We start from the raw sequence: 24,043 nt of genomic DNA on the forward strand, positions 1-24,043 counted from the left end.
TAAATGCCATTATTGTGAACATCTTGTTAAGGTACTTAAAATTCACTGCTATGTCATGAGCGACAGCTGGACACGCCGGAAAGGGACTTTCCGCAGTGCCGATGATGAGACACTCTATCTAGTAAGACACTGAGATGCAGGTATTGTTGAGAGCTCCTGAATCCCTGGGCGGACCTGGCACGATGAACCCCGAAATGAAGGGAAGATGTTCAGGCGAGTATACAAGTGTGTGTATTTGTAGACTTTCTTCTCCAAAATGGAAAACAAATTTACTTCTTTCCTTTCAAAAGGATAGCCATATGTGTCAGAGTTCAGAAAAAGATACAGTATTTTGAAGAAGTGGGTTCTCTTAATACTTGCGTTTCTGTTTGTAAGTTAGGATGAGTATACAGCTGTCAGTTGTGTTGCAGGAGATTTCTTCTCATAAATCAATTCATTGCAAGCAAACCAAAATACTCAGTCTGTCACCTGAGTAAGATGGTGACACAAGCTTTAGTCCTTGGAAGCAGTCCAGTAAGGGGCCACGTAAACTGAAAGCATGATACATTTTGAGAACTTCTGAAGTAAACCTCCTTTTAAAAGCGGTAGTCTAGTTCTACAGCTCAACCAGCCCCCTTCGCTCTAAATGAGCAAAACGAACACCTGTGTAATACCTGGTAGACAGAGGAAAAAAAAGTGGTAGATGCTGAATCTGTAGCTCAGAGGTTCATTTTGTTTTGGAATGTGGAAGGTGATGATGCCTGCCCCTGATACCTACCTCCTGGATGGAGGGAACAGCCCGTGCCTCTTCACTCCCTGCGAGAGACGTTCTGAGGGTGAGACAGAACAGAAGGGCTGCAGCGAGAGCCACAGGTCATGAGAACAGGAGATAAGAGATGTTGCCTTTCTGAAAAACTTACTGCCATCGGGGGGGGGGAGGGTGGCAGGGGAGGGGGTTTGCGCGGGGTGGGAGTGGAGGGTGGGTGTTGGTTTGTTTTCCCCCAGCTGGGACCCCGTATCCCCATCAGCTCATGTACTGGGAAAATGAGACCTACGATGGCTGCCGTGCAGAACAGTTGCCCTTTCCGAACTGTGTTAGTTCTGGTGGGGAGTTTCTAAACTGTTTCACAAATGGTTCAGAGTGGTCCCAGCTCAAAGCAGCACTCCTGTGAAAGGCGTGAGACTTATGACTCAGGAAAACCACGTACATGCTAAAGCAGAGCACTAGTGCTGTAACTCTTTAAGACTTGATAGCTCCAGCTCCATAGCATAGCGGCATTCTCCGGTAATACATTTATTCGAGATTTGCACTACTTATTTAACTTCGTTAACCTGATGGTAGTATTTCTTCCCTTGTGCTTTGTAACTTCGAGAACACAGTACAGAAGAAGAGAGTATTAATTTGCTCATGGAAATCAGCCAAGTTGTGAAGCAGTACCAACACTTTTTGAGGCTTAACCACTCATTTATTTATGTTGCAGGTGTTTAGAGTCAAGTCTCTTGTTGCTGTGCAGGTGCTCGGTTTACAGTTTCGTAAGTAGGGGTGCACAGAGCACGTGCTAACAGCTGCCAGATTTCCATCTGCGTTGCAATTCATACTATGCCTGTGCAGTAAGGAAGAACCGTCGTGTAGCGTGTCCATCCTACTCCTTGTTTGTTTGGGTTGGTTTTGATATTTTTTTTTCTAAGAAGCTAAACTTCAGCCTTATACACCACTTCTATTTGAGCTACGTTAATGAAGGGGCCAGGGCTATGTTCATGAAGTGGAAAGAACATTAATTTCCACATACATGGAAGAGGAGTTTGTCTACGACTGTTTGAATACTTGCTTCAACAGTTCCTCTTGTCTGTGCAGTCACCACTCCGGTGCTAGAGTCTCAGCGGTTTCCCGTTTAGCCATGGATGACAACTGCCCCTGTGTCATGTGTTTTCTTTCACTACGCTGCATTCTTAATTGAGATGCCTCTGTAGCTCCAGCATCGCCTCTGCCTTACGTGGTTACGTTACCATGATGGTGGCTCTCTTGTGGTACGGCCCTGGAAAGCACTGCTTGGGGCTCCAGGGATGTCAGTCACCGCCACTCATTCCGGATCAGCAGAGCAGCTGCCCTGCTCGAGTGTTTCATGGCTCCACACCTGCCTGAAGCACCCGGCCAGTTGTGACACGTCCCCTGCTTCTATCACCCTTCCTTGGCTGGGTATCTGGCAAATGTTTGGGATCCTACGCTCTAATGACACTGAGCTTGAGGAAGTAAATGCCAAGTACAAACCCACAAGGCACTAGAACAAAAAAATTAAATTAAAAAACAGAAAAAGGAAGCTTGAGCAGCATCCCTGTTATCTTCTGCTGACGTATACCACGCTGCGCTGCTGGCTTCTGTTTTGGTTTTTTTCAAGGCAGTTCAGTGTTAGAAATGTTTCTTCTCCCACCGCAGTGCTGTCAGTTTATTGGGACAACTCTTGAGTTGTTCCTGTCACAGACCAGCTGTAAGGACACATATCCAAGTAACTCAGAGATCTCCTTAAACTTAGGATAATCTTTCCTTAAGGGGGGGGTGTGTGGTTGGAAATCCTAGCTTTCCTCCCTCACTGCAACACTTAAGCTGAACGTGGATAATTCCGATCACTCAAATGGTAACCGTGCTCAGTCTAATGCCAGGTAGTTAAGCTTCCCCTTTTTTTTTTCCCTTGTCATTCTTCTGACAATTTTCGTAAGTAGTACCCTGCATCAAACACACTTGGCAAACTGCTGTTTTATGTAACTAAATATAGATGCGCACATGAACACAGTCTAATAAACAATTTACATGTTTATTTGAAAAATGTTAACAGTACAAATCAGCATGGGCAGGCTGGGCCTACTTAGCAATAGTAAGCCAGTACTTTTGTAGAATTTTCTTTTGAGACTTCACATAGTACTGCCGTCAGATACAAAAAGCACATCATGTACAAGTGCCAACAATTTTTATGAGTGGAAGGGGCCATAAAAGTGTAAAGTGCTTGAAACAGAAATCTGCCTTTTTAGTTTTTGTTTTGCATATATAAAATGTCAAATTACTCGAGTAACACAAACGTTTGGTAGTGATATTTTCCTTGCAAGGCACGCTCAAGCCTGAGAGACCTGAGACCAGGTCGGGCAGCTTTGTTTAGGCTCGCAGGCACAGCTAATGTTTGTGGCGCTCCTTTGTCCTTTTCTGAAGCATGCTATCTGGAGGCTTCAGGACACCCCGAATTTCATCGTCTCGCTATTCAGGGTAGCTGACCTGGTTTCTCCATGGGCGTGAAGGCAGCCAGCATCCTGTCTGAGGTGTGGAAAAGTGACTTCACAGAAGTTGAAACCAACGGTAGCCCTCAGGGTGGAAAGCTGTTTTATTTTGACGCTTCTGAAAAGGCTGCATGTTTACAGAGAGGCACAGGGAAGTCAGCTTTGGGTCTCAGCCTGAGTGTCCCTTTACCAATTAATCAACTGACTTAGTTTTCTTAGTAAGAAACAAACAAGGTATTAAGATCAAGTGCCAAATTTCAGGTCAACTAAAAATCTGTTTTTAAAAAGCAGTAACTCCAAAGTAAACACAGTATTAAGTACACACTTTCTCATCTAAATTATTTTTCCCGTCTGGAAGGTCTGAAGGCAAGCCGATGGTAATTGCGGGTACAAAGCCAACTTGATCCAAGAGAAGGATGCCTCTGAAAGGAAGATGATTACCTGGCATTAGAAAATAACATACAAAACAATCTTGTGCTCTAAAAGTTAGATTTATTCTCAACCTCCCCAGACTTAGTTTAAATCAATGCATCAAGTAAGTAGTATTACCCTCATAATAGCTCTTTTACGAAGCCAGAATGAAAACCTGATGGAAAACTGCTCCCAAAACGTACCAGCTGTGGTTTCAGAGGGGTCGCTTCACCCAGTTTCTACATCTGAAATATCAGCAGCGTGGGCTCTTTATGTTCAATTTCCCAGTAGCCTAAAACTGCCTGCTGTCAGGAGCTGCTTTGTCAGGCTCTTGCACCTCATTCTCTAAGACTAGCTAAAGCCTCTAGTTTTATCAGGGCACTGCAGAATGGCATTAAGGACTTGGGATGAGGTCCGACGCACGTCCACAACTGTCTCATTCACCAAATGAGACCACCCGCTCATTCTTGTTAGAATTAAACCTTTACCGCTTTTTACAGGACCACTTTATACAGGTAGCAAGAAAATGACTGTGGGGTTCTGGGGTTTTGTTGGGGTTTTTTTTGTAAAGGGGGGGAGGCCCATCCTTCCAGTGTTACAATTTCTTGAAATGCTCTGACAAGCCATGCACAAGGCCCGCGTTCTCCAGTTGGAAATTACTGCAGGCTGGTTCCTCTGCTCTGTACTGACCTCTGCCACCGACAGGCCATCAGAGGCTTTGCTGAACAGTTTATGGGGATTAGAATTTTCTTCCTCGTTCTTCTTAGTTCAAAGTTTCACACGTGGCAGTGTTAAGCTACTTATTGCTGTGGGGGGTACAAAGTGTCTCACTTTTCCTGCTCTAACAAGTTAGTTACAAGAAGTACTCCAAACTGACAGCGTGCTTTGTGAAGTGTCGGGGGAAGCATGGTCTCTTTTGTCACTGCAGTTTCCAACCTTCCTGATCTTCCAACCCTCCATTTTTCTAGCTCTGTCAGAAGGACTAAGGCCACTTGTATCCCTGGGCGGATACATAAATTAACCGTGCTCAGGCCCATTCAGAAGCACAGCTGGTCAGTTGCATTTGAAGACATCAGCTGTTCTTGTTGTGGGTTGTGAAGCGTGCTACGCTGTCAGTCACTTCTCCTGAAAGAATGTATGGTTCCAAGGTCTTCCAGAACTGACTTGGGTTGCTTTAAAATGTACATGCTTGCCCATTCCAGCACTAAATCTATCCTGGTTTCTTAGCTGCAGTTACTAATTCATCTTTCCACCCCTTGTTTTGAGAGCTTGCTTCTCTGAAAAATATTAGTGTTGCTGGCAACACACTGATGGAGTGAATAAAGTCATCTGCAGTCAACCAACTTTATTTATGACCTTTTGCCACCGATGCTAGCACCAATTACTATGGCTTGTAAGCTGCCTACATAGGCAGCTCCTCCTTGGAGAATTCCCGTACAAATTTGCAAAGCCAAATTTGGGGCCTTTCACAATTACTGCAATAACTCCAACACAGTAGGAGTATGAAAAGATTTAGAGCTGTTGGAATTGTTTAGCTCTAGCTTCTACCCTCCTCTCTCGGAGCTATGTTAATGGTGTCTCCCAGCGTAGTCCTTAGAAGACTTGATGAAAATTTGGCAGTATGACAGCCAAGCTAAAGACATTTCCAATGAAAGATTTTCCCATGTTCCTCTGAAATGCCTATGTGTCAAAAGGTCACTTGGAATGGAAAGTTACTGGCAGCCTTTTCACTGAATTGTTGCCATCGTCTTCCTACAGAACAGGGCTGCTTCTTGAAAGACTTTTTAGTTAATATTTTGCCTTCATCACAGAAAAAAAAGATAGCAAAAATTACTTACTTGTTTTCACAAGAAGGGAAAATCACCTTTAAGACTTTGAGAATAAGAGCTGCTCCAACAACTCCAACTACAATGACTTCCATCAAACTAAAGAAGATGGGTAAAGATCGAAACCAGAATCTGCACAACCCTTTTCTCAAGTCTTCCACCCACTGGCACATCACCTACAACCAAAGAAGTAAAAATGAAAAGATGGGTTGCAAAACATAGCAAGTGCAGTTTTTGTAGCTACTGGTGAATCGCATTACATGGTGACAGTTTTACTTAAATGCATGTGTGCTTAAACATACGTAAAAGCAGGATGGAATTGACTGGCGACTCAGACCTCTTTCTTCTACAAAGTTTGGAAGGTTTAGTTCTCTGCTCATCCTAGCAGAGTTCCCTGAAAAGAAAGGCCACTTTGGAAAATAAAGGACGCTTGAACAGAGCAGGTGAAGGGTGAGCTATTTGGCCTAGGCGTAGAGAAGCCGTGACACCATGGCAGTGTACAGCAGGGAAAGGGTTACTGACAGCCCAGGAGAGGGGTAGCACCTCCTCTAGCCTATCCATAACTTTCAGCTTACTATTTTGGCCCTCCTGTCTCAGCAGTAGGTTATAAAGCGTTTCTTTCAGCCACAGAGGCAGCCGTCAGGCCCATCCTTACCTAATCTGGAACTGAAACTTCTCAAGCTGTTACGGTGTTTCTTACAGTGGGTGGGACCAACGGCCCATCTCCCAGAGGGGTAAGCACTCAAGCAGAGTCAGAAAAAACGGATGTATTTTAAAGCTAAATGATATTTGAAATTGTTATAAATGCTTAGCTTGGTATAATGTAAATATCACAACTCACTGTCATGAGGTGTCTGTGAGGTCAGAAGGTTGCAGGATTTAGAAACCCATTTGATTCCTACTGGAGTAGAAAAAAACCAACAATTTCTCACTGCTAAGGGGTAATTCAGGAAGTTTGTTGTTTTTTTATGTTTCCTAGAGTATGTCTGTAAAAGTCTGTTCTTCTTAGTGGTTGGCTGTGGGGATTTCTTAGACTTCTGTGGAAGTCAGTTACCGTCAGATACCTCACACAATAGAAAATCCTGGTCTTTAAGAAATACAAAGCAGCAAAACAGTACTCAGAAGTCAATACTAGGTTAAGTAGGAATGGCAATTCTGTCTTCCGGAAATTGGTTATTACACACTACGTTGCTTTTTTTCAAATTAAAAATAAAGGACCACAGACAAAAGCCTAGGAACGTTATATACCTTCTTACCATCTTTAAATGGATGTTGTGTTTGGTCTTTACATGAGGAAAACCCGCTCTCTGAATCCTAACAATGCTGGGTTTGTTTGGTTTGTTCTGTAAAAATCCACAAAGGAGGAAAATACAGTATTTGTATGTGTTTCTGTAGACAATACTAAAAATGGGGAAGGAAGTTTATTCCCTCAAACTGTAATACTGAGTAACATTCAGCTCTATCTGCAGTATGTTACTACAACTTTTCCTCCTAGAAATGTCACCAAGCTGTATGCATTTCACCTCTGGGGAAATCTCGTCTCCCCTTTTTAGAGCAGTCTTTAAAGGTATATACTAATAATTCCAACAACCAACCAACCAAACTACCTTGTAAGAAGATGGAGGTTCTATCCTAAGAGGGGTCTCTGGTAACTTGCCAGGTAATGTCTCTTCATCTACTGTAGTTTCTACTTGCCGGATGAGGTACTGACTGGTAGTTTGCAGTGGATCTTGAGTATCTGAAGAAGAAAAGCTAGATTTAGTGCGGGGGCTTGCTTTTTATTTGACTCACTATTCAGGAAAACAAAGACATGCTGCATTTCTATAGTTATGGTACAGTTCTCACACATTTACAGCAAGGACACGGAAGGCTGACTTTTTTTTTTACTTCGGTAGTGAACTTGATAAGAAGCAGAAGCAGTGTTACAGTGCAGCCTTTAGCTGTGCCCTTAGCTGTAAATTTCGGCTGTCGCCAGATTAAAAGGTGATGCACTAGATCAAAATATTCATTTCCTATGAAATCCTTAAGAGTTTTTGATTAAACAAAACAAGTAAGATTAAGGCATCAAATAACTTCTCTTGCTTTTAAGTTATTCAAGTTTAATAACATAAAACTATTCTCTGGTTTGGAAGTGACCCAGACAGGTATTTCCTCTCCAGTTTTCTCTTTCATTCTCAGAAAAAAGGGGGAGCTTTAGAGAAACTTCCATCATAGCACTGTGAGAAAAAGTCACTCCTGTGGGACGTCTGGGTTGCAGATTGACAAGTACCAAGTGCTTCAAAGGAGAACAGATTTGAAAACAAACAAAATACCTAGAATGTAGAAGAACTGAATTTAGGCATTTAAAAAAAAACCCAAAACAAATGACATAAAACAAAACACTTCCCTGTTAACAAAGAAACTGTTTCACTATGTAAAACACAGGAATAATGATGTCCTTTCACCCTTGTAAAGCAATACATCAACTATGGATAAAAATAATATGTAACAGCTAAGAGAGATACCTTTTCCTGAGAGGTTGGGAAGTGTAAATAACATGTCGTTGTCCCTTGGGATGGAATACAGCATGCTCTCTTTCAAAGGGACAGTGTACTTGGAATGTCTCAGTACCCTCAGGTCCTTTACTAAAATATCTATTTCTGTTACTTCTTCCTGCTGAACCTACAAGAGATGCAAACGTTGATATTACTGAGTTTAAAGTAAGAGTGAAGTAGGCTGGCAGAGAAAACCAATACATCACAGAAAACTCCAAGCCATTAAGATTTAGACATAGGGATGTTAAAACATGAATTAGTATTCTTTGTTTTTACTTACCACACTTCTATAGACTATACCACATTAGAAAATATGCTGAACAGACTGGGCCTCTCTCTCTCTCTCTCTCTGCAAAAGCATGTGGTAGTCACTCCATGGGCTTTTAACCAAGTCTTACATAGCTCATTACGATCCTCTTTCAGGGAGGCATTTTAGGGCATGGAAAACTCAAGTACCTAGTGAAAGAGCACTTGCAAACATTGAAAGTGTTGCCGAGGCAAGACTGACACTTCTGCTTTTGCAGTAATGTTGCTTTTTTTCAACAACCAAAAGAATAGTTTTCTTCCTCCTCCTCCAGTGATGCACTGGACCCATTTCACTTAACAATCACTGCAAGCATCGCTTATATAGAACACATTCAGCATGACTCCTAGTAACACCAATAACCGCATCGTGAGGCCAAGAACTGACAGAAATCCAGAGTGTTTGTGACCATAATTATAACTGCTACATAGAAATATAACTAACAAAAGAGGAATGCAGCATGTGATACAGTTTCACTCATGCTTTCAGAGCCATAGACCAACCAACGGTCTGCTTTTGCTTTGAACATGCACAGAACAATGTCATGAAACAGATGATCGTTACTGTCAGCTGATAACTAATGAGAAAGATTGAAAGCTTTTGACCTAAAGGAACAATTAAGGAAACAGCATTAGCTTTCTGGTTGTTCTTACCAGGTCCCTATGAAAATCTGAAATGCATTGTGATGTCTAGTTTGAAATCTGAAATACAACGCTATTGTGTAACAACTGAACCAAACCAGGATATATATTAGCCTCCTAACAGTGGGATAAACACCTCAGTAGAAAAGCTTCAAACCTCCCAATGGGATTTTTCATTAACAGAGTGAAATTTTGACACGATGCAGATCCCTGTAAAAAATACTACATGCTGAGCATGCAATTAATTAAGGATCAATGCTATTATCATCATTCTCCTTTATAAAAAAAGAGCAGCAGAACATAAGCCAGCGTCAAAAGAGCCTGGCCACATGCAAGATGCAGACATGTACTGAAACAAAAATTTGACACTTTTGCTGGCTTCAGCAGCTGTATCTTCTCTCCAGAACCTCTCTGGTTGGAAAAATAACTATACCTTACAGGTGATTTTGAGAACTCAGTTCTGCACATTTCAACCTCAGCTAGAATTGTAACCCCTCACATTCGCTGGTATTTGTGCAAATACAGTTAGAATTTGGGGGTTTTTTTTCCTGTTCATCTCAAAATCCATGTTCATTATCAAGATTTTTATTCAAATGAGTTCATTATCTTACATGCAAAATATTCTAAGGCTAAGCTCTCAGGTGTTGTGGGTTTTCACAACAAGCCCACCTGCCATAAGAGTTTGCTGCTGCAAGCTGTTCCCCATGCTACATGCTTGAAACGCTTTGTTAGCTTGGAATAAACAATGAGGAAAACCTCAGGACTCAGAACGAGCCCATGCCCCTTTTATTTATTTTGTACATTATTTTGTAAATGAAATATTGCTTGTGAATCTGACTTTGCTTGCATAAATGCATGTGTTGAAAGAGCATGTGACAGAGTTAATGATACTCTAACAAGCTTAAGGGAAAGTCATCCAACACTTCATGCTTCTATTTGTATTTTAATAATTAAAACTTGAAGTCTCCTTATGAAACACCCCCGCTACTATACAGGCAACTTAGATTGGTATTATCTCCCTCAGTACTGTGCTAGCTAGCATTAGATTATATACTTGGTGCTCTAACCACCAGCCAGACACATGTAAACCTTTTAATCCTTGGTAACTAGTTGCTTCTCCTAAATTAAAAACAAGCAGAATGTTGGGGGGGTTTTTTACCTGTTTTCCATCAATTTCTGTCACTTCTTCCTGAATGACAATCAGCTGCAAATCAGAACTGGATGCCAAAGGCCACTCATGAACCATGATGCGAACACTGACGGTTCCCAGGCGCTGCTGGTCTGGTAAGTTATCCAAGTTTCCATTCTCCACTGTTAAAACACAATGTCACAGTTTTCAAAGAGAAACCACCCCAACCAGAAAGCAGTATACAACCGCAGGGCAAACAGTTGCAACGCTGACATAGATGCCTTTGCACACGTAGCATCTGAATGGAAAAGTCATTACAACTACAGAGGACCACTAGCATCAAACCAGAGATGCCTGAACAGTTGTACGTAAGTCTGTACTATGCTGACGTCCTTAACACTTCCAGTAACTGCTGTTATAAGCAGTAGTAATCTGGGCAACATGGCAAACAGATGCCATGATTTTTTACCAGTGTATCACCAGCTCAACCTTGGAGCAGGTCTCACGATATAACATAGCAGACAACAGCAGTGCTGTGTGATCCGCAGACTGAGGGAGCTCACAAACAATGTTGCATCCCCGCCTTTGAGGTTTGCATTTAAGCACTCGAAGCAGCACGCTTTGGCTTCACTATTGCTGCATTCTTATTTCAGTTGTCCAAAGGAGTTCGTAAGAGTAATGCTGCAGCCCAGCCAGCCACCTGTGTAAACATCTTGATCCGCACAAAGTTCCCCTTCCTCTCAATACAGAAACAAATATGCTCTTTTCCACACACACTGCATACACTACTCAAGATGTCAGTTCCCTCATACATGTTTTCTCTCCCTCCCCCCCCCCCCGTTTTCATATGTGACCGTGACGCCTCAGACTCTCTTCCTACCCAAAAGCTTTCAGCTATTTCAACAACCCAATATTCCTCCACAAGTACACAGAGAACTGCCTTTTTACCCTAGGTGTTTTTGCACAGAGCTAGTATCCTTTTCCCAGCTACCATGCCTCTACTACAGGTGAGGGCACACTGGAACTGACGTGCTGCAGAAGTGCAAGAGTGGAGGTGACACATCTCTCCAGCATGCAGAGAGCAAGGCACATGAACTGAGACTGAACTGGCCCCTGTTTCTAAGCCGCGAGTGCTGTGAGTCACTTGCAGTGCTGAGCCTAAGAGGCAAGTGGAAGAATGTCGGACTAGCGTCTTTCAGTTACACAGTAACAACTCGGCATGTTCGTGACTTTTATGCAATTACCCCTTTCCTCATAAAGCTATTTTGCTTATTTTAAATATAGAAAAATACTTTTTGGCATCATTTAGCAATATCTTCCATTGCGAAAATAAGTGGCAGAAGGAGAGACAAAGGTTTGAGAGAAAGAGAAGGGTTCCCTATAGGTGTGAGCCAGAGCACTAACCCCGTTGCTGAATGTCTTCTGACTTACAGCAGCAAGCATACATTAAAGGACCAAAGCCTGAAAGATGCCAAGTAGCTGAAGCTCCCTGTGGTCCCAACCTTTCATGTGTCAGGCTGCTCAATCCCCACTGCATTCAGCAGGAGCGAAAGACACTTGCACTTCCAAAACTGACGTTTGTGGGAACTTCAAGTGGGGATATAGGTGCCAGGCATGATCTGACAACAGTGTCAAGACAATACCATTCAGGAGACTTGGTCTCCTCTCTAATGCTCAAGAGCATGAGTATTTGGCTCGTTTGGCTTTTACATACATTCAGGAGTATTTTTCCCCTCTGTTAACAGGTAAGAAGTATCTCGATATTCCTTTAGCATTTTCCAAACACTATCTGAATCTGTCATCAAGGATTTAGTAACTAAATAGTATAAGCATTACTTTACAGATAACAGAGAGAGGTACTGTGCTGAGGACTCAGACCCAAACACGGAGATAGAGAGTTCCAGGTTCCTAGCTCCCAGGCCATATCAGTATTTTTCTCACTGTTTCAGATTCACATTCGTAATTGTAGTCACTGCAAGCTATACAACTATGGTTTGGGAAATTAATAGGAACTACGGTAGAGTGCTCAGTATCTCTCAGAATTAGTCAATAAAATAATTTCTGTTTTTCTGGAGTCAAATATCTTGCAGGTAAATGGCATTTTGCCATGTTTTTCTACCCTAGGATAGAAAAAGTAGAAGCAATAGGAACATAACTGTCCCAGAAAGAGAAGTGAATTACTGCTCTCCCTCTCTAGAAAAGAAACAGTGTCAAATTAATAATTGATCATGCTTGGGAAGGAAGGGTTCAAGAAACAAGGTCATGGCTCAGAGAAGCAATTTAGAAAAAGCATTAGTACTTTCTAAGTAAATGTCTGATTGTAAGGAGAGGATGACCTCAGAAACCAAGCTAGAGACTGACTGCACCTGATCCACCAGGAGATGATTCTGAATACAACAGAAGCTTAAATCAAATAAGCATAATGGCCCTTGTTTAATTAATTATACAGTATGCTTTGTGTATCTCAGAAAAATCACAGTACTTTCTGGTCATTCACAAAAGGTGTAGCATTGCATCACTGGAAAAAATAGCAGTTTCAAGATAAGTCAAAGGAATTAACCACTGCAGGACACTAGCAAAACCGCAGTATTTGTGCTATAATATCCCATCCAGCAGAAACTTGCTTGTCCAATAGACACAGAAATGAGATAATTAAAAGATCTTCCTAACAATAATTCATACTTTTGTTATTGAATCTCTTTTTGGATATATGCCAACCAACCTAGGGACACAGCCATTAGCAGGGTGGAGTTGCATCCTTCTGTTTACGTTGTCTAGCTTGTAGTGCAAAACATTCTTTTGAAAAGATAGGCAGAGTCTGGATTTCAGATTAGACCATTTACATATAAGCATGTGAATGTGACTTGTGAACAAGGCAGTAAGATTTTTTTCCCACCCCTTTTTGCAGGAAAATTATCCTACCTTGGGAAATGATTTGCTTCTACAATGCTCAGGTTTGCAGAGTAGGAGAACATGTAGCCATTGTAACCTTTCGCTATTAGATAACAGGGAAGCCAAATACCCCAGGGTGGGGTGGGGAAACACACACAAAAAAAGAGAATACTCACATATTACTGTTCGACATGTTATGTGGGCAACCCCGCTTTTCATAGGAAAATCATTTAGATATACCTGTCCATTAACATAGGTGATATTAAAAACAACCTGAAAGAAAGACAGACAGAATGAGTGTATGGTTCCTGGCCCTATGCTACCGTTCTGTTCTCAGAGGAACACACTTCATATTGACTGACATCAGACAAAGCAATGTATTTGCATCCACATGCAGACTTTGTTTCACTGCATATTAATTCACTGAATAAATAGAAAAATGGGACAAACCTGTCCTTTGTGAAATTCTCCATTGGTTTTCAACATCATAACATTGACTCTGATGGTTTCCTGGAAAACAACAGTGCGAAGAGATGTAAGTTTCTGAGGAAACACATAAGCCGCTGCAGGCCACAGGCAGCTTTCACACACTGTCCTGACAGAATGACTACGTACAATCCCCAGAGTACATTTCCAGGCTTTCTATCCAGCAGACGGAAGAAAGAGGAAAACACTTACTTGTTTCATGTAAGGGTTGGGGGTTTTTTTCCCTCTCTTTTTAATAGAGAGGATTGATGAGAAAGAATGACAGCTGCATCCCCTTATGTATAAAGGGCTTTTTAAAATCAAGATAAAATAATAATAATAATAATAATCAAGCTAAATTCTCAGGAGAACTTGTTTCACATGGATATAATGGAAAAGAAGTCTCTCATATTAGCTGAAAAATAAGACAATACAAGGTGCAAATCAGATTCTCTGTAAATGTTTTTTAACTTAGTCTTCAAGGTGAAGTATAATTTAATACACATTAGCCTATACTAAAGAACACTCTGTTTTTTCAGTGTCAGCAGTAATGCTGTTTCTTTTCTTTGGTTATCATTCCCAAATTACACCACATGGGACACCTCCAAACGCACAGCTAATGGGGATTTGCTTCCTTCTTTCAAACCCTAATTGCTGTAATTTATTGACTCGTTCTGTCCTCTGATTTCACCCTTGTAATTTCAGGGGCTCTTTTGCAGATGGGACCTTAAATCTCCCAGGCCTGCCCCTGACAAAACCTACTTACAACAGCCAAACCTCTCTTGGATATAGCCAAAAGTAATGATTGCCACACTGCTTTCCTGAGTCACCTCTTCAAAAATAATATTAAGCTCCTCATTTGTCTTTTGGGAGCCTTAAATTATTCTAATCACGTTTCATTTTCCTCTAGAAAACCTCTCCATACCTACAGCATCTTCTTTAGCTCTGTGTTTGAGTCATGGTTTCACAACTAACAGCTAAAAAGTGAGTCATGTCTCAATAGAAAGTTGAACTTCCCCAGAATTTAAAATAAATTAAAAAAACTCAATACATAAAAAGGCTTTTTGTTTGGTATTTTTATAAAACACTAAATTTTCAGGCAGGAAATACTATAAATGTACAGTACCTAGCACAATATAGTCACAATTCATGAACAGAGAGCTTCTGAATTGTAACTATAATGTAAAAAATTCCTTAAAACAACGGGTGTTTATCAGTATACGCAGGTAGCCAGGATTACCAAAAACTGAAAAACAACATCCAAATCTGATTCAGCAGAAATCTGGCATCATGAGAAGCATGGTTTAAAATCTTACACAGATAACCTTTTGGTTGGAAATTACTTGTCATTGATGCTTCAGATGCATTTGTCAAATCAGTAGGAAAACTCTCTGGCCACTGAGACCAAAGAGAAATCTCTCTCTCAATGCCCTTTCTAGGAAACAGGTGTTTATACTGACTTTTCTTCAAAACTTAAATCCTAGCTATTCAAAGTAAATGAAAATTACCAACTTACTTAGAGAACTGGAAGTCTGTTACTGAAAATATAAACCAGATCAATAATATAATCACAGGATGTAATCTATTCTGTCATCCTGTAACTTCCTCAAACCACTTATTTTCTTCTCAAGATCTAAGAATTCTGTATATTAAAAAAAAAAACCCGATGGACTTTTAGCTCTTTATCTATCATTCAGAGCTGTACTTCCCTTACACCCACAAACTGCTTAACAGATTACCAAAACCTTGTGTCATGACTTCTCAGGTTTTTCTGTTTTCTGGGGATTCAAAGGGCCCAAAAGATGGATTTTCCAGGCAGTCTTAATATTCCTTCAGTTTTTAAGCCTTAAATGAAATTTCAGTTCTTTTCCACAGAAAGTATTTTGCAATCTTTTTTCAACATCTGCAAAGTGACTCACTGAGATTACAAGAAAAAGGAAACGACTGATAGCCTGTAACTGCTGTAAAAAAAACGGAAAATTCCCCCCTAGATTTTTGTTTTAAATCAAATGCTTTATTTAAAAACGAAGGGCATGGGGCAAGATAGATGTGCTCAACAATTGAGCGTTAAATGTACAAAGTGAGCTATGTATGCGATGATTAATTTTCTTCACAACAGCTGCCAATTCTGTTGACGTAGTATCCACAAGCACAGTCATGAATTCCAGTACATACTTAAAACTTCCACTTGAAGAGCGTATTACATGTTTAAGAAATTAAAATATTTCAGTGGATCACTTCAGTGCTGTCAAAGTTACAAAAAATAGATCATAGCGTGCAGACAAGTAAGACAGCTTAACAGCTTGCTGCCTCTGCCACTAAAAGAGACAGTGTAGATCCCTCCTTGCCCGCACATCATCCTTCCCTTTGAGCCAATTTAGCTCACTACATTGTCAGGAAAACTTTCCCTTTTTTTGATGGAATGTTTTTCTGTCAGTTCGACAAGCAAGGAAGAGCCAGACAAGCACAAGAGACGCAAGCACACAGCTGGGAGGAAGGAGCTGGGCTACTTGCTCTGACGGCCACAGGCTGTTGGATTGGCTCTGCTGCACAGTCTGCCTGTCCTCGCAGCATCTCCCTCTGACCAGAAGCAAGGTGATGGCGCATCCTCTGAACGGCACAGGTTCATAAAGTTGCTCGATAACTTAGAGCAATGATTAATATTCCGCTACAGCGGCTACACCATGACCCTTGCAGTTTTGTGTTCACAATCAATGGAGAGCTGGTATTCTTGCCAGTCCCGTGACCGGTCTGCTCACATCCAGATCCAACAAATTCTTCTACTGATGACTTCCCACGTTCTATACATCCATTCTCCTGATTTGTCGTATGTTTCTGTTTTGCCTCTTCACTAAGCAGTCTCAAAGACTTGGTGCCAGTCTTGCTAAGAAACATTTCAAATAGATCTCAAAGTTTTGGCATTAACAAATAATGTTTTCAATTATTCTTGCTCCAAATGTTCCCCAACTGATACAGAAACATCTCAAGGACCAAAGGAAGACCAACTTTTCCAGAGTCAGGACCAACTATATTGATGTCATTCCTGACAGATGTTAATTTAACTTATTCTTAAAGCTCTCCAGTGACATCCAAAAATTTCATGCTCTCTTCAACTACTATTTAGCGCTCAGCTAGCTTTAACATTAAAAGTTGTCCTAATGTCTAACCTGAAGCTTCCTTGCTGCAATTTATGAACAGGTTGTTCATTACTCTTCACAATATCTTCCCATGGAAAATAATAGTCCTCCAGTTCACTCTTCCTGAATTTATGCTAATGTTCCCAGCTCACGTAATCTTTCCTTGGAGGTGAGTTCCTCACTGCTGTCTTCCCATGGCTTCCCACCGGTCTCTCCTGCAGTGCTGCACCCAAAACTCAATGGGTCCTGCTGCGGCCAATCTTCCTGACCCTACACACCTCATACCAAAATCTACATGAGAGCAAGACCCACCAGATGCGTGCCAAACACAATGAAAAGCCAGGCAGGAGGACTGAGGGAAAGAGGAAGGGATTATTGCAAGCAGCTCACAGGAGAGCAGAGCACCATCCCAGCTGGCTCACTTCCACCCCCAGCAGGGAATGGGTGATGAACAGCATTCCCCCTGTTAACACAACCCCGGTTGGTACCCCCTTGATATCTGCTCATGAATAAGTGCTCAAGAGCCATACGTTGTTAATGCTTGTAAACTGGGAGGGAAACAGGCTGGGCAGGCCAACAGCTCTTGTACCATGCTTTCACGATGAAGTACCTGGCCTGACAAGCCATACTTGCTAGAAAGTGCTCCACTGATAACTCAAATACCCATCTTTCCAATCCTAGGGGTGAAGACTCACAGATTATGAAACATCCTCTAATTTCAACAGAGAAAATACTTTTTTATGTTACCATAACAAAACTCACTACTTAAGGGAAAAAAAAACAACAGTGTCTTATAGATATGTCTTATGGCTATACACTTCAGTACTAAGAAAAGTAAATAACCCCACATCACTTATTTTGTGTATCAAAAGCGTAGTAAGCCAATCCTGTAGTAACAAAATCACTGAGAGCAGGACATGGGTCCTCTGCAGTAATCCATAATATTGCACTGTCAAGTTCTGGAGAAGCCTGAACTGTGAGTATAAAACTTGTTTGTATAACTTATAATACACTTTTCAGTATTAATAATATAATGAAAGTTCACACAAATTTCAGACAGTCCTGTAATTTAAAAGGTCCTGAATTCACTGGAATATTTGAGAAAGCTGCACTTTGACAGAGTCAGAATCAAAGGACAGCCCCAAGAAGCAATTCAGGTCCCTAGGAAACAGGTTGTGCTTCCAGCTTACCACTGACACCCGTTCCATCATTCACAGCACCTTATCCCCTCCTGTGCTGCTGAATGCCTTCACACAAAACTCTACGCTAAAAATGGCCCCATCATTCTTAACGCTGTTACAGGATGCAGATGTCTCTCCTGAGTTTTCCTACAATTTCTCATCACTGTTTTAGTGCTCTGGCAGTGATATTTACAGTGGTAATGGCCACAGTACCTGTAAAGAGGACAGCACTTCTACCACAAATGTATGTCATTCTCTTCCAGGACAGCTAGGCAAGAGCAGTAACAGTGTGGCGACATACATTACAGTGAACTAGTGAATTTTTGTGAACTTGGACCAATAGAGATAGGCAAGTAGTGATCATTTTCTCATCTTTTCTCTTTCACCATGTGCTGCAACAGAACCCAGGAGTGTGAAGTGGGGCAGTATAATCACAGTAGTAGCAGAAGAGCAAGATGGCAGCAAAGAATATAAAGCATCTGGCATAAGTTAAAAGGGAACATTCATTAATTCTTAAAGACTCCCCATACCAATACCACACAAATCTACAGAGAACATTTCACCTAATCTTAGCCTGTTATGAAAAATGCTGCACAAGGCAAAGCTGTCGGGTCTAATCACGCAAGAACTTCAAACAGATCTGATTACAGAATCACAGAAAAACTTCTTCCACGGGCAGTGGGTACCTGATGGGGTGCACCATTCAGTTTCTCCCAGTACAGGGTAGCTGTTAAGTCCTACACAACTGCATTAGTCACATAAACCCCATCTAGATTCAGCTGCTAGCAGCCAGCCCACTCAAAGCACAGCTGCTCTCTATTGAGGCTGTCCGGGCAAGGCTCGCTCTGCACTAGAAGGTCTGTGGGAAGTAGAGCGGGCAGCACTAGTAACAGATGGCATAGTGCCTTGCAAGATGGCCAACTGTACGGAGACTTGGAAGACAGACAGTCCCCTCGCAGCAACTACACAGGCACTATCAAGATATCCTGTTTGCGACAGGAAAATATAAAGTCCAATGAAGCTTGCCAAACAGATAAGACAAAATTAATAACTTGTTTCCAAATTTGAAAAGAGATTATGGGAAAAAGGTGTTCGAACAGACAAACAAAACTACCACCCAAACTCATACCATTTGAGCACTGGCACTCAGATGGACAACTGGCTCCAAATAGTGTAACTGTATATTTGCAATCCAGGGCTCTGTGACCTATGCTTCTCATAATTCTTTCATCAGACTCAAAACAGAGCTATGTTGTAGGATGAGTCTTAACTGCAGTCAGGCATAACTGAGTTAAGAAATAATCATGGTACAAGTTTGACATGACAAGTTTGACTTGACAAGTTTGCAGGACAATGATTAGTCCCTCACATTTTACAAAATTTTAGTACAAATTCTTCTTCAATAAGGTTTGGCATTATTAAACTGCATGACAATATTTAGGGTAAGATAATGAAATCCAGTATTTGCCTAAGTAACTAAAGCTGAACTATCTTTGTTAAAATAAAAAATCTAACATGATGCTTTTCCTTTACTTTTCTGAACAAGCACACTTACATTCCTTCCTTGTTTTAGCGATGATTCTTAGTATAATATTGCTTAGCCTTTCCTTTGCCCTACATATGGGCATATAATTCTACATATAATTGCTACACTTAATCACCTTTGCTTTCTCCCTATTAAATCACCTTATACTATGAATATTTTATCAGGAGTTTTAAAGGTGAATACTTAATCTCACATCACTGGGACATGGTTGCATCATATTGCCTTAATTTAATCAAATATACATGGAAAGATGATGTCAGATCTTTTAAGCATAAAGTTCAGAACATGTGCCAGGCTGTTAATAGAGAAACTGGCATAAAGCAACGAAAGAAACATTTCAGCACGTCACTATTGACAAGTTTCTTCTTTGATTAAAATACATGACACCCACTGCATACATACTCAAATGGTTGATGTAGTGAAGATTACTTTCTTCTGTTGTGAAACAATCCATCCACACAGAGGTTTCTCACAGCCAACAAATAATCTGAAAACAATGTTTATCAGGCAACTAAACTAAAAGTCTGGTAGGTAAGTAAGCCATTTAGAAAGAACACTGCTAAACCTAAATTATCAAGAGGCAAACACAGTAAGCAAACAACACAGCATTAGCATTCAGCCCACTGTGCTTTTAGCCAGTTCCTATCAGCACATTAAAAAGATACTCTAAAACACAAAACCTAATTCTTGACCTTGCACCAGAAACCCACGTTACTTTAATGAGAAGATTGGTTGTCTTGTTGCATCATTCCTTGCCTTTTTTTTTTTTTTTTTTAAACTTTGTCTAATATCGTATCAATCTCTAATCCAGTTTTGCTCATCCAAATTTCAGGAGGAGAAAGAAAAAATCAAAACATACATGCTAGTTTTTAAAAAAAAAAAAAAAAAAAAGTCCAGTTTTCAAAACAGCTTATTTAAGAAATGGCAAGTATTGCACAACAATGGAGGCGTTCACATTCCGGAGCTGAACAAAAGCGTTTCAGCCATACAAAATGTTATTCCAATGTTTCAAGGTTTTTCCCCAGTCCTTCCATTATGGCTTCTGTAACATCACGGCCATCAACTTGGAGGTAAACTTTAATACCGCATACAAGAATTACAAAATGTGAAGCTATCAGTAGTATGCTGCCAGTGGGCTCACAGAATTGTAGAGGGCACAGTCATGGTATCCAGTAAAAGAAAAGCTGAACGTGCTGATGCTGCCTGCTCCCAACCAGTCTGCACTCCCAAGCCACTCTGAGGAAAGACCATGATTATTCTGACCCCACTGCCCACTGTCGTTAAGCCCGTGGCTTCTGAAGCCAACCTGACAGCATGGCATTCCCGCTCTGCCTATTCCCACTGCCTAGGCATTTCCGTTCCTATCAGGCCACCAGGTCATGCTCAAAAACCAGCAATTCTTCTACTCAAAACTTTCTCAAGATGTATTATTCCTTCTACATCAAAAATGATCCTGTATGTACAAAAAGAAATAGTGCAGGAGGAAATACAAGTTTTTATTTTTTTGAGATTTAAAAAGAAAATATACTAAAGTAAAAACATCTATGTTCCCTTTTTGACTCTTAAAAGAGCTTTTCTGCATATACTTATGCCACCACACCAGTATAAAGCTAAACAAGTGCAGACACTTCCAACTAGCAAAAACTGAGCTGACAGACCACCTAAGCAGTACGGCACAAATGGACAAACTCAACCCCACAGCACAGCTATGCCCATAAGGCATTACACCCCAGTTACTAAGTCAAGCCATATTAGCACTCTAAAACGTAACTATTCTATTTCTGACCCCAAGCTGGTTTCCACGGGACCTGCTCCGGCACCCTGTGCCATGCTCACTCACGCTTTCAGATCCAAAGATAGCATGCACAGATGTGCCTCCACATCTTGTACAATTGCCAGCTGTGACAAACAACTCTAATGCTATTAAGTTGAAGTTCTGGTGTGAAAGTGGGTTAGTTTCTAGGGAGAAGGTCTATATTCTTTTGTCACTTCATGTGTCTTCTGGCAAATTCAAGCTAGCGCTCCCTTTCTGAGGCATAAGCAAAGTACCTGAGGACTGAGCTCTCTCTGCTCTCTTTAGAGCACCTGACTTCAAGCACAGATGCACTTTTACAGGTGTCTGAAGATCTAGATCCCCATTTTGAAATCAGAGCTAAGCAGATCTCTCTTCAAATGTTCATACAGAGTAGCAGAAACCAGGAAGTAAGCCCAGGAATCTTGCTTTGCAGCACAGGATGTGCCAGTGCACGGCCTCTGTCAGGCTTTCTTGGAAAGGTCTTACTTAAAAACGAAAAAAAAAAACCAACCCAAAACCAAAAACCAAAAACAAACTGTGGAGGAAAAAAGACATAATAAATGTACTCCCATGACAGCAACTTCACATTGGATAAACAACAAACCCAACACAGCTCTTCCCTCTTTGCAATCTCATGCTTTAGAGATCACGATTATAAAAATTAGAGGATGTATTCAGTCATGATTCAAGTACAGACAGAAGTACTCAGTTCTCTTCTGTAATTCTAGAGGTCAAAGCTCACCAGTGCCATGGCACATCTTTTTATTCCCACTGAGAAGATCTCCTAAGTAGTACCCAAAAAATTCCTTCCATTCTTTAAAAAGCCACCAAATTTAATTTAAAACTAATCTTACCAAAGTACAGCATAGGTATGGGAATGGAAAAGCAGACAGTGCAATGCCCCATAATATACCAATACATCGAAAACCTTTTCTTGGTTCAATTCAAGAGCACAGAAATCACTAGGAGCAAACGTGGACCTAATGCACTGTGCACTTCTATAGCACTGAACCATCAAGATGGGGGTGGACAAGCATAAAAATATAATATAAATACATCTCCCCCCTCAACCTGTCAGATATTTATTTTAGCATATCAAATCCTATATAAATGAACATTAAAGGGAAGGGGGCAACGTTACACGCACGGTAACTGAGTTTGTGGCAGATGCATAATTTTGCCCTTTTGTACCACTTTTGTACATTTTAGACCGAAACGTACTTGAGCAGCAGGTCAAGCACTGTAAGTAGGGGTAACAGACCTCAGGCTGCCAAGCGCTACAGCCGGAAAAAAAACCCCTCATACCCGGCACACCGCCCTTCGGTGCCACCGGCTTCGCCCGCTTTCTCCAGCCGCGCCAGCAGCTCCCGCCGGCGATGCCTCCCGGCCAGCCGTACCAGCCTGCGGCCGAGGCAATCGCGGCCGCCCCGCGCCGCCGCCCAGCGCCCCGGCGGGGTCCGGCTCACCCCTCGGAGGCAGAGGGACAGGGGCTGGGACTAGCCCTAAGCCCTAGCCCTAAGCCCTAAGCCCTAAGCCCTAGCCCCGGCCCCGCCGGTACCTGGCCCAGCTGCAGCGGCGCGGTCGGGCCCAGCAGCGCGGCAGCCAGCGACAGCAGCAGCAGCTCTCGCCGTCCCAGCGCCGCCTCCATCTTGCAACCCGGGAATTAAAACAAAGTGAAACATCAACAAGCGGCGGCGGCGGCGGCGGCAGGGGCGGGGCGGGGCGGGAGGAAGAGGGGGAGGCGGCGGGAGGGGGCCGGGCCGGGCCGGGCCGGGCCGGGGAGCCCTCGGCGGTCTGCGCCAGGCCGCCTCTTCCCTCCCTGGCCCCCGGTGGCCGTGGGCAGGGCGCAGCCCCCAGGCTGTCGCACCATGTGTTTCACTAGAAAGGGCCACGCCACCCTGCCAGCTCCCCGCTGAGGGCGGGTGTCGGCGCGGGAATGACCTTTTTTTGGAAGGGGGGGCAAAAGTTTAGCGAGAGAAACAGCCGAATTCGTCCTCTCCTGCGACCGCTGCCAGGAGCGGCGGCGGCGGCGGGGCGGGCCCGGCCCTGCCCTGCCCTGGCGCTGCCCTGCCCTGCCCTGGGACCGCCGCCGCTGGAAGATCCCGAATTAGGCGTTGCAGAATAACGGGCGGACACGTGCCTGCTCCTACAAACGCCCGTTACCGTTAATAGATGATTACAGCCTTTGAAAGCACTTTGCATAATAAGAGAATTACTCACATAGCTAACATTAATAATTACTACTGTTTATGAAATGGCCGATGTACGCTCGTCAAACCAACCCACGTCCTTCGCACCCGTAAGCACCTGCCGTTGTCCACCTGCTCTGCGTAAACAGCAAGGGTTATCTGGCCGGAGTAACCTGGGCTGAGTTCTGAGCACAGCACGTCAGGAAAGGTTTCTTGAAAGCAAAAGCAGGCAGCGTACTCCAGGGGAGAGCAGAAAGAGCCATGAGAAAGGAAGAAAGCACAAGATAAAGTTTTAAAAAGCTAGAGATCTTCTGTCTGGAGAAGAGAAAATGGAAGGAAACTTAATAGTGGTACTCAAAACCACAGAAGTCTCTGGCAAAGAGAAAGAAAACAACCTGAACCTCCCAAGTCCTCAGTGGATATGAAGATAAAAAGTGCTTTATTTGCAACAAGAAAGATTGTCGTTATCTGTTCACAAAAAGCTTTCTAACGGTAAGGGTGGCAAACATCTTAACAACTTGCCTAGGGAGGTTTTAATATAACCAGAGCAATAAATTGGCTGTCCTGTTGAAGCAATCCGTAGCCTAATTTTATATTGCTCTATGACTCCCGCTCGGTTCATAGCAAACATAAATCATAAAACCCACAGAAACTTAGTATTTTATATGCAGTTTGCATTCAGGAGACACTGGTATAAACATCTGGCGTAAGATACAAGGCACTGGAAAATGAGGCCTAAGAGAGTCATAT

At 42.2% G+C, this 24,043-nt stretch overlaps 1 protein-coding gene across 2 annotated transcripts; it reads right to left on the reverse strand.

The window, feature by feature from the left end:
• Window positions 1-2,770: 2,770 nt before the first annotated feature.
• Window positions 2,771-22,778, reverse strand: GINM1 (glycosylated integral membrane protein 1). Of its 2 annotated transcripts, XM_076333877.1 has the most exons (9): window positions 22,663-22,778; window positions 13,431-13,490; window positions 13,157-13,253; window positions 10,119-10,270; window positions 7,985-8,141; window positions 7,088-7,218; window positions 6,737-6,823; window positions 5,493-5,656; window positions 2,771-3,665 (listed from the first exon to the last, which is right to left on the reverse strand). In XM_076333877.1, exons 1-9 carry the CDS (start codon window positions 22,750-22,752, stop codon window positions 3,557-3,559), a joined length of 1,047 nt encoding a protein of 348 aa, XP_076189992.1. In that variant the 5' UTR covers window positions 22,753-22,778; the 3' UTR covers window positions 2,771-3,556. The 2 variants fall into 2 exon arrangements, with proteins under 2 accessions (XP_076189992.1, XP_076189993.1); XM_076333878.1 differs by lacking the exon at window positions 6,737-6,823.
• Window positions 22,779-24,043: the final 1,265 nt, after the last annotated feature.

Source organism: Aptenodytes patagonicus, chromosome 3 (genome assembly GCF_965638725.1).
Source record: "Aptenodytes patagonicus chromosome 3, bAptPat1.pri.cur, whole genome shotgun sequence".
NCBI lineage: Eukaryota > Metazoa > Chordata > Aves > Sphenisciformes > Spheniscidae > Aptenodytes > Aptenodytes patagonicus.

What these genes read in the sequence shown, in the direction of transcription:
- GINM1 (XM_076333877.1), bottom strand. Translation starts at nt 22,752, where the DNA reads ATGGAGGCGGCGCTGGGACGGCGAGAGCTGCTGCTGCTGTCGCTGGCT. An exon ending in AACCTCCATCTTCTTACAAG is followed by an intron (nt 6,824 to 7,087) that starts GTAGTTTGGTTG and finishes GGATTTTTACAG; the next exon opens with AACAAACCAAACAAACCCAG. An exon ending in TTCCCTTCTTGTGAAAACAA is followed by an intron (nt 3,666 to 5,492) that starts GTAAGTAATTTT and finishes TCTTCCTTTCAG; the next exon opens with AGGCATCCTTCTCTTGGATC.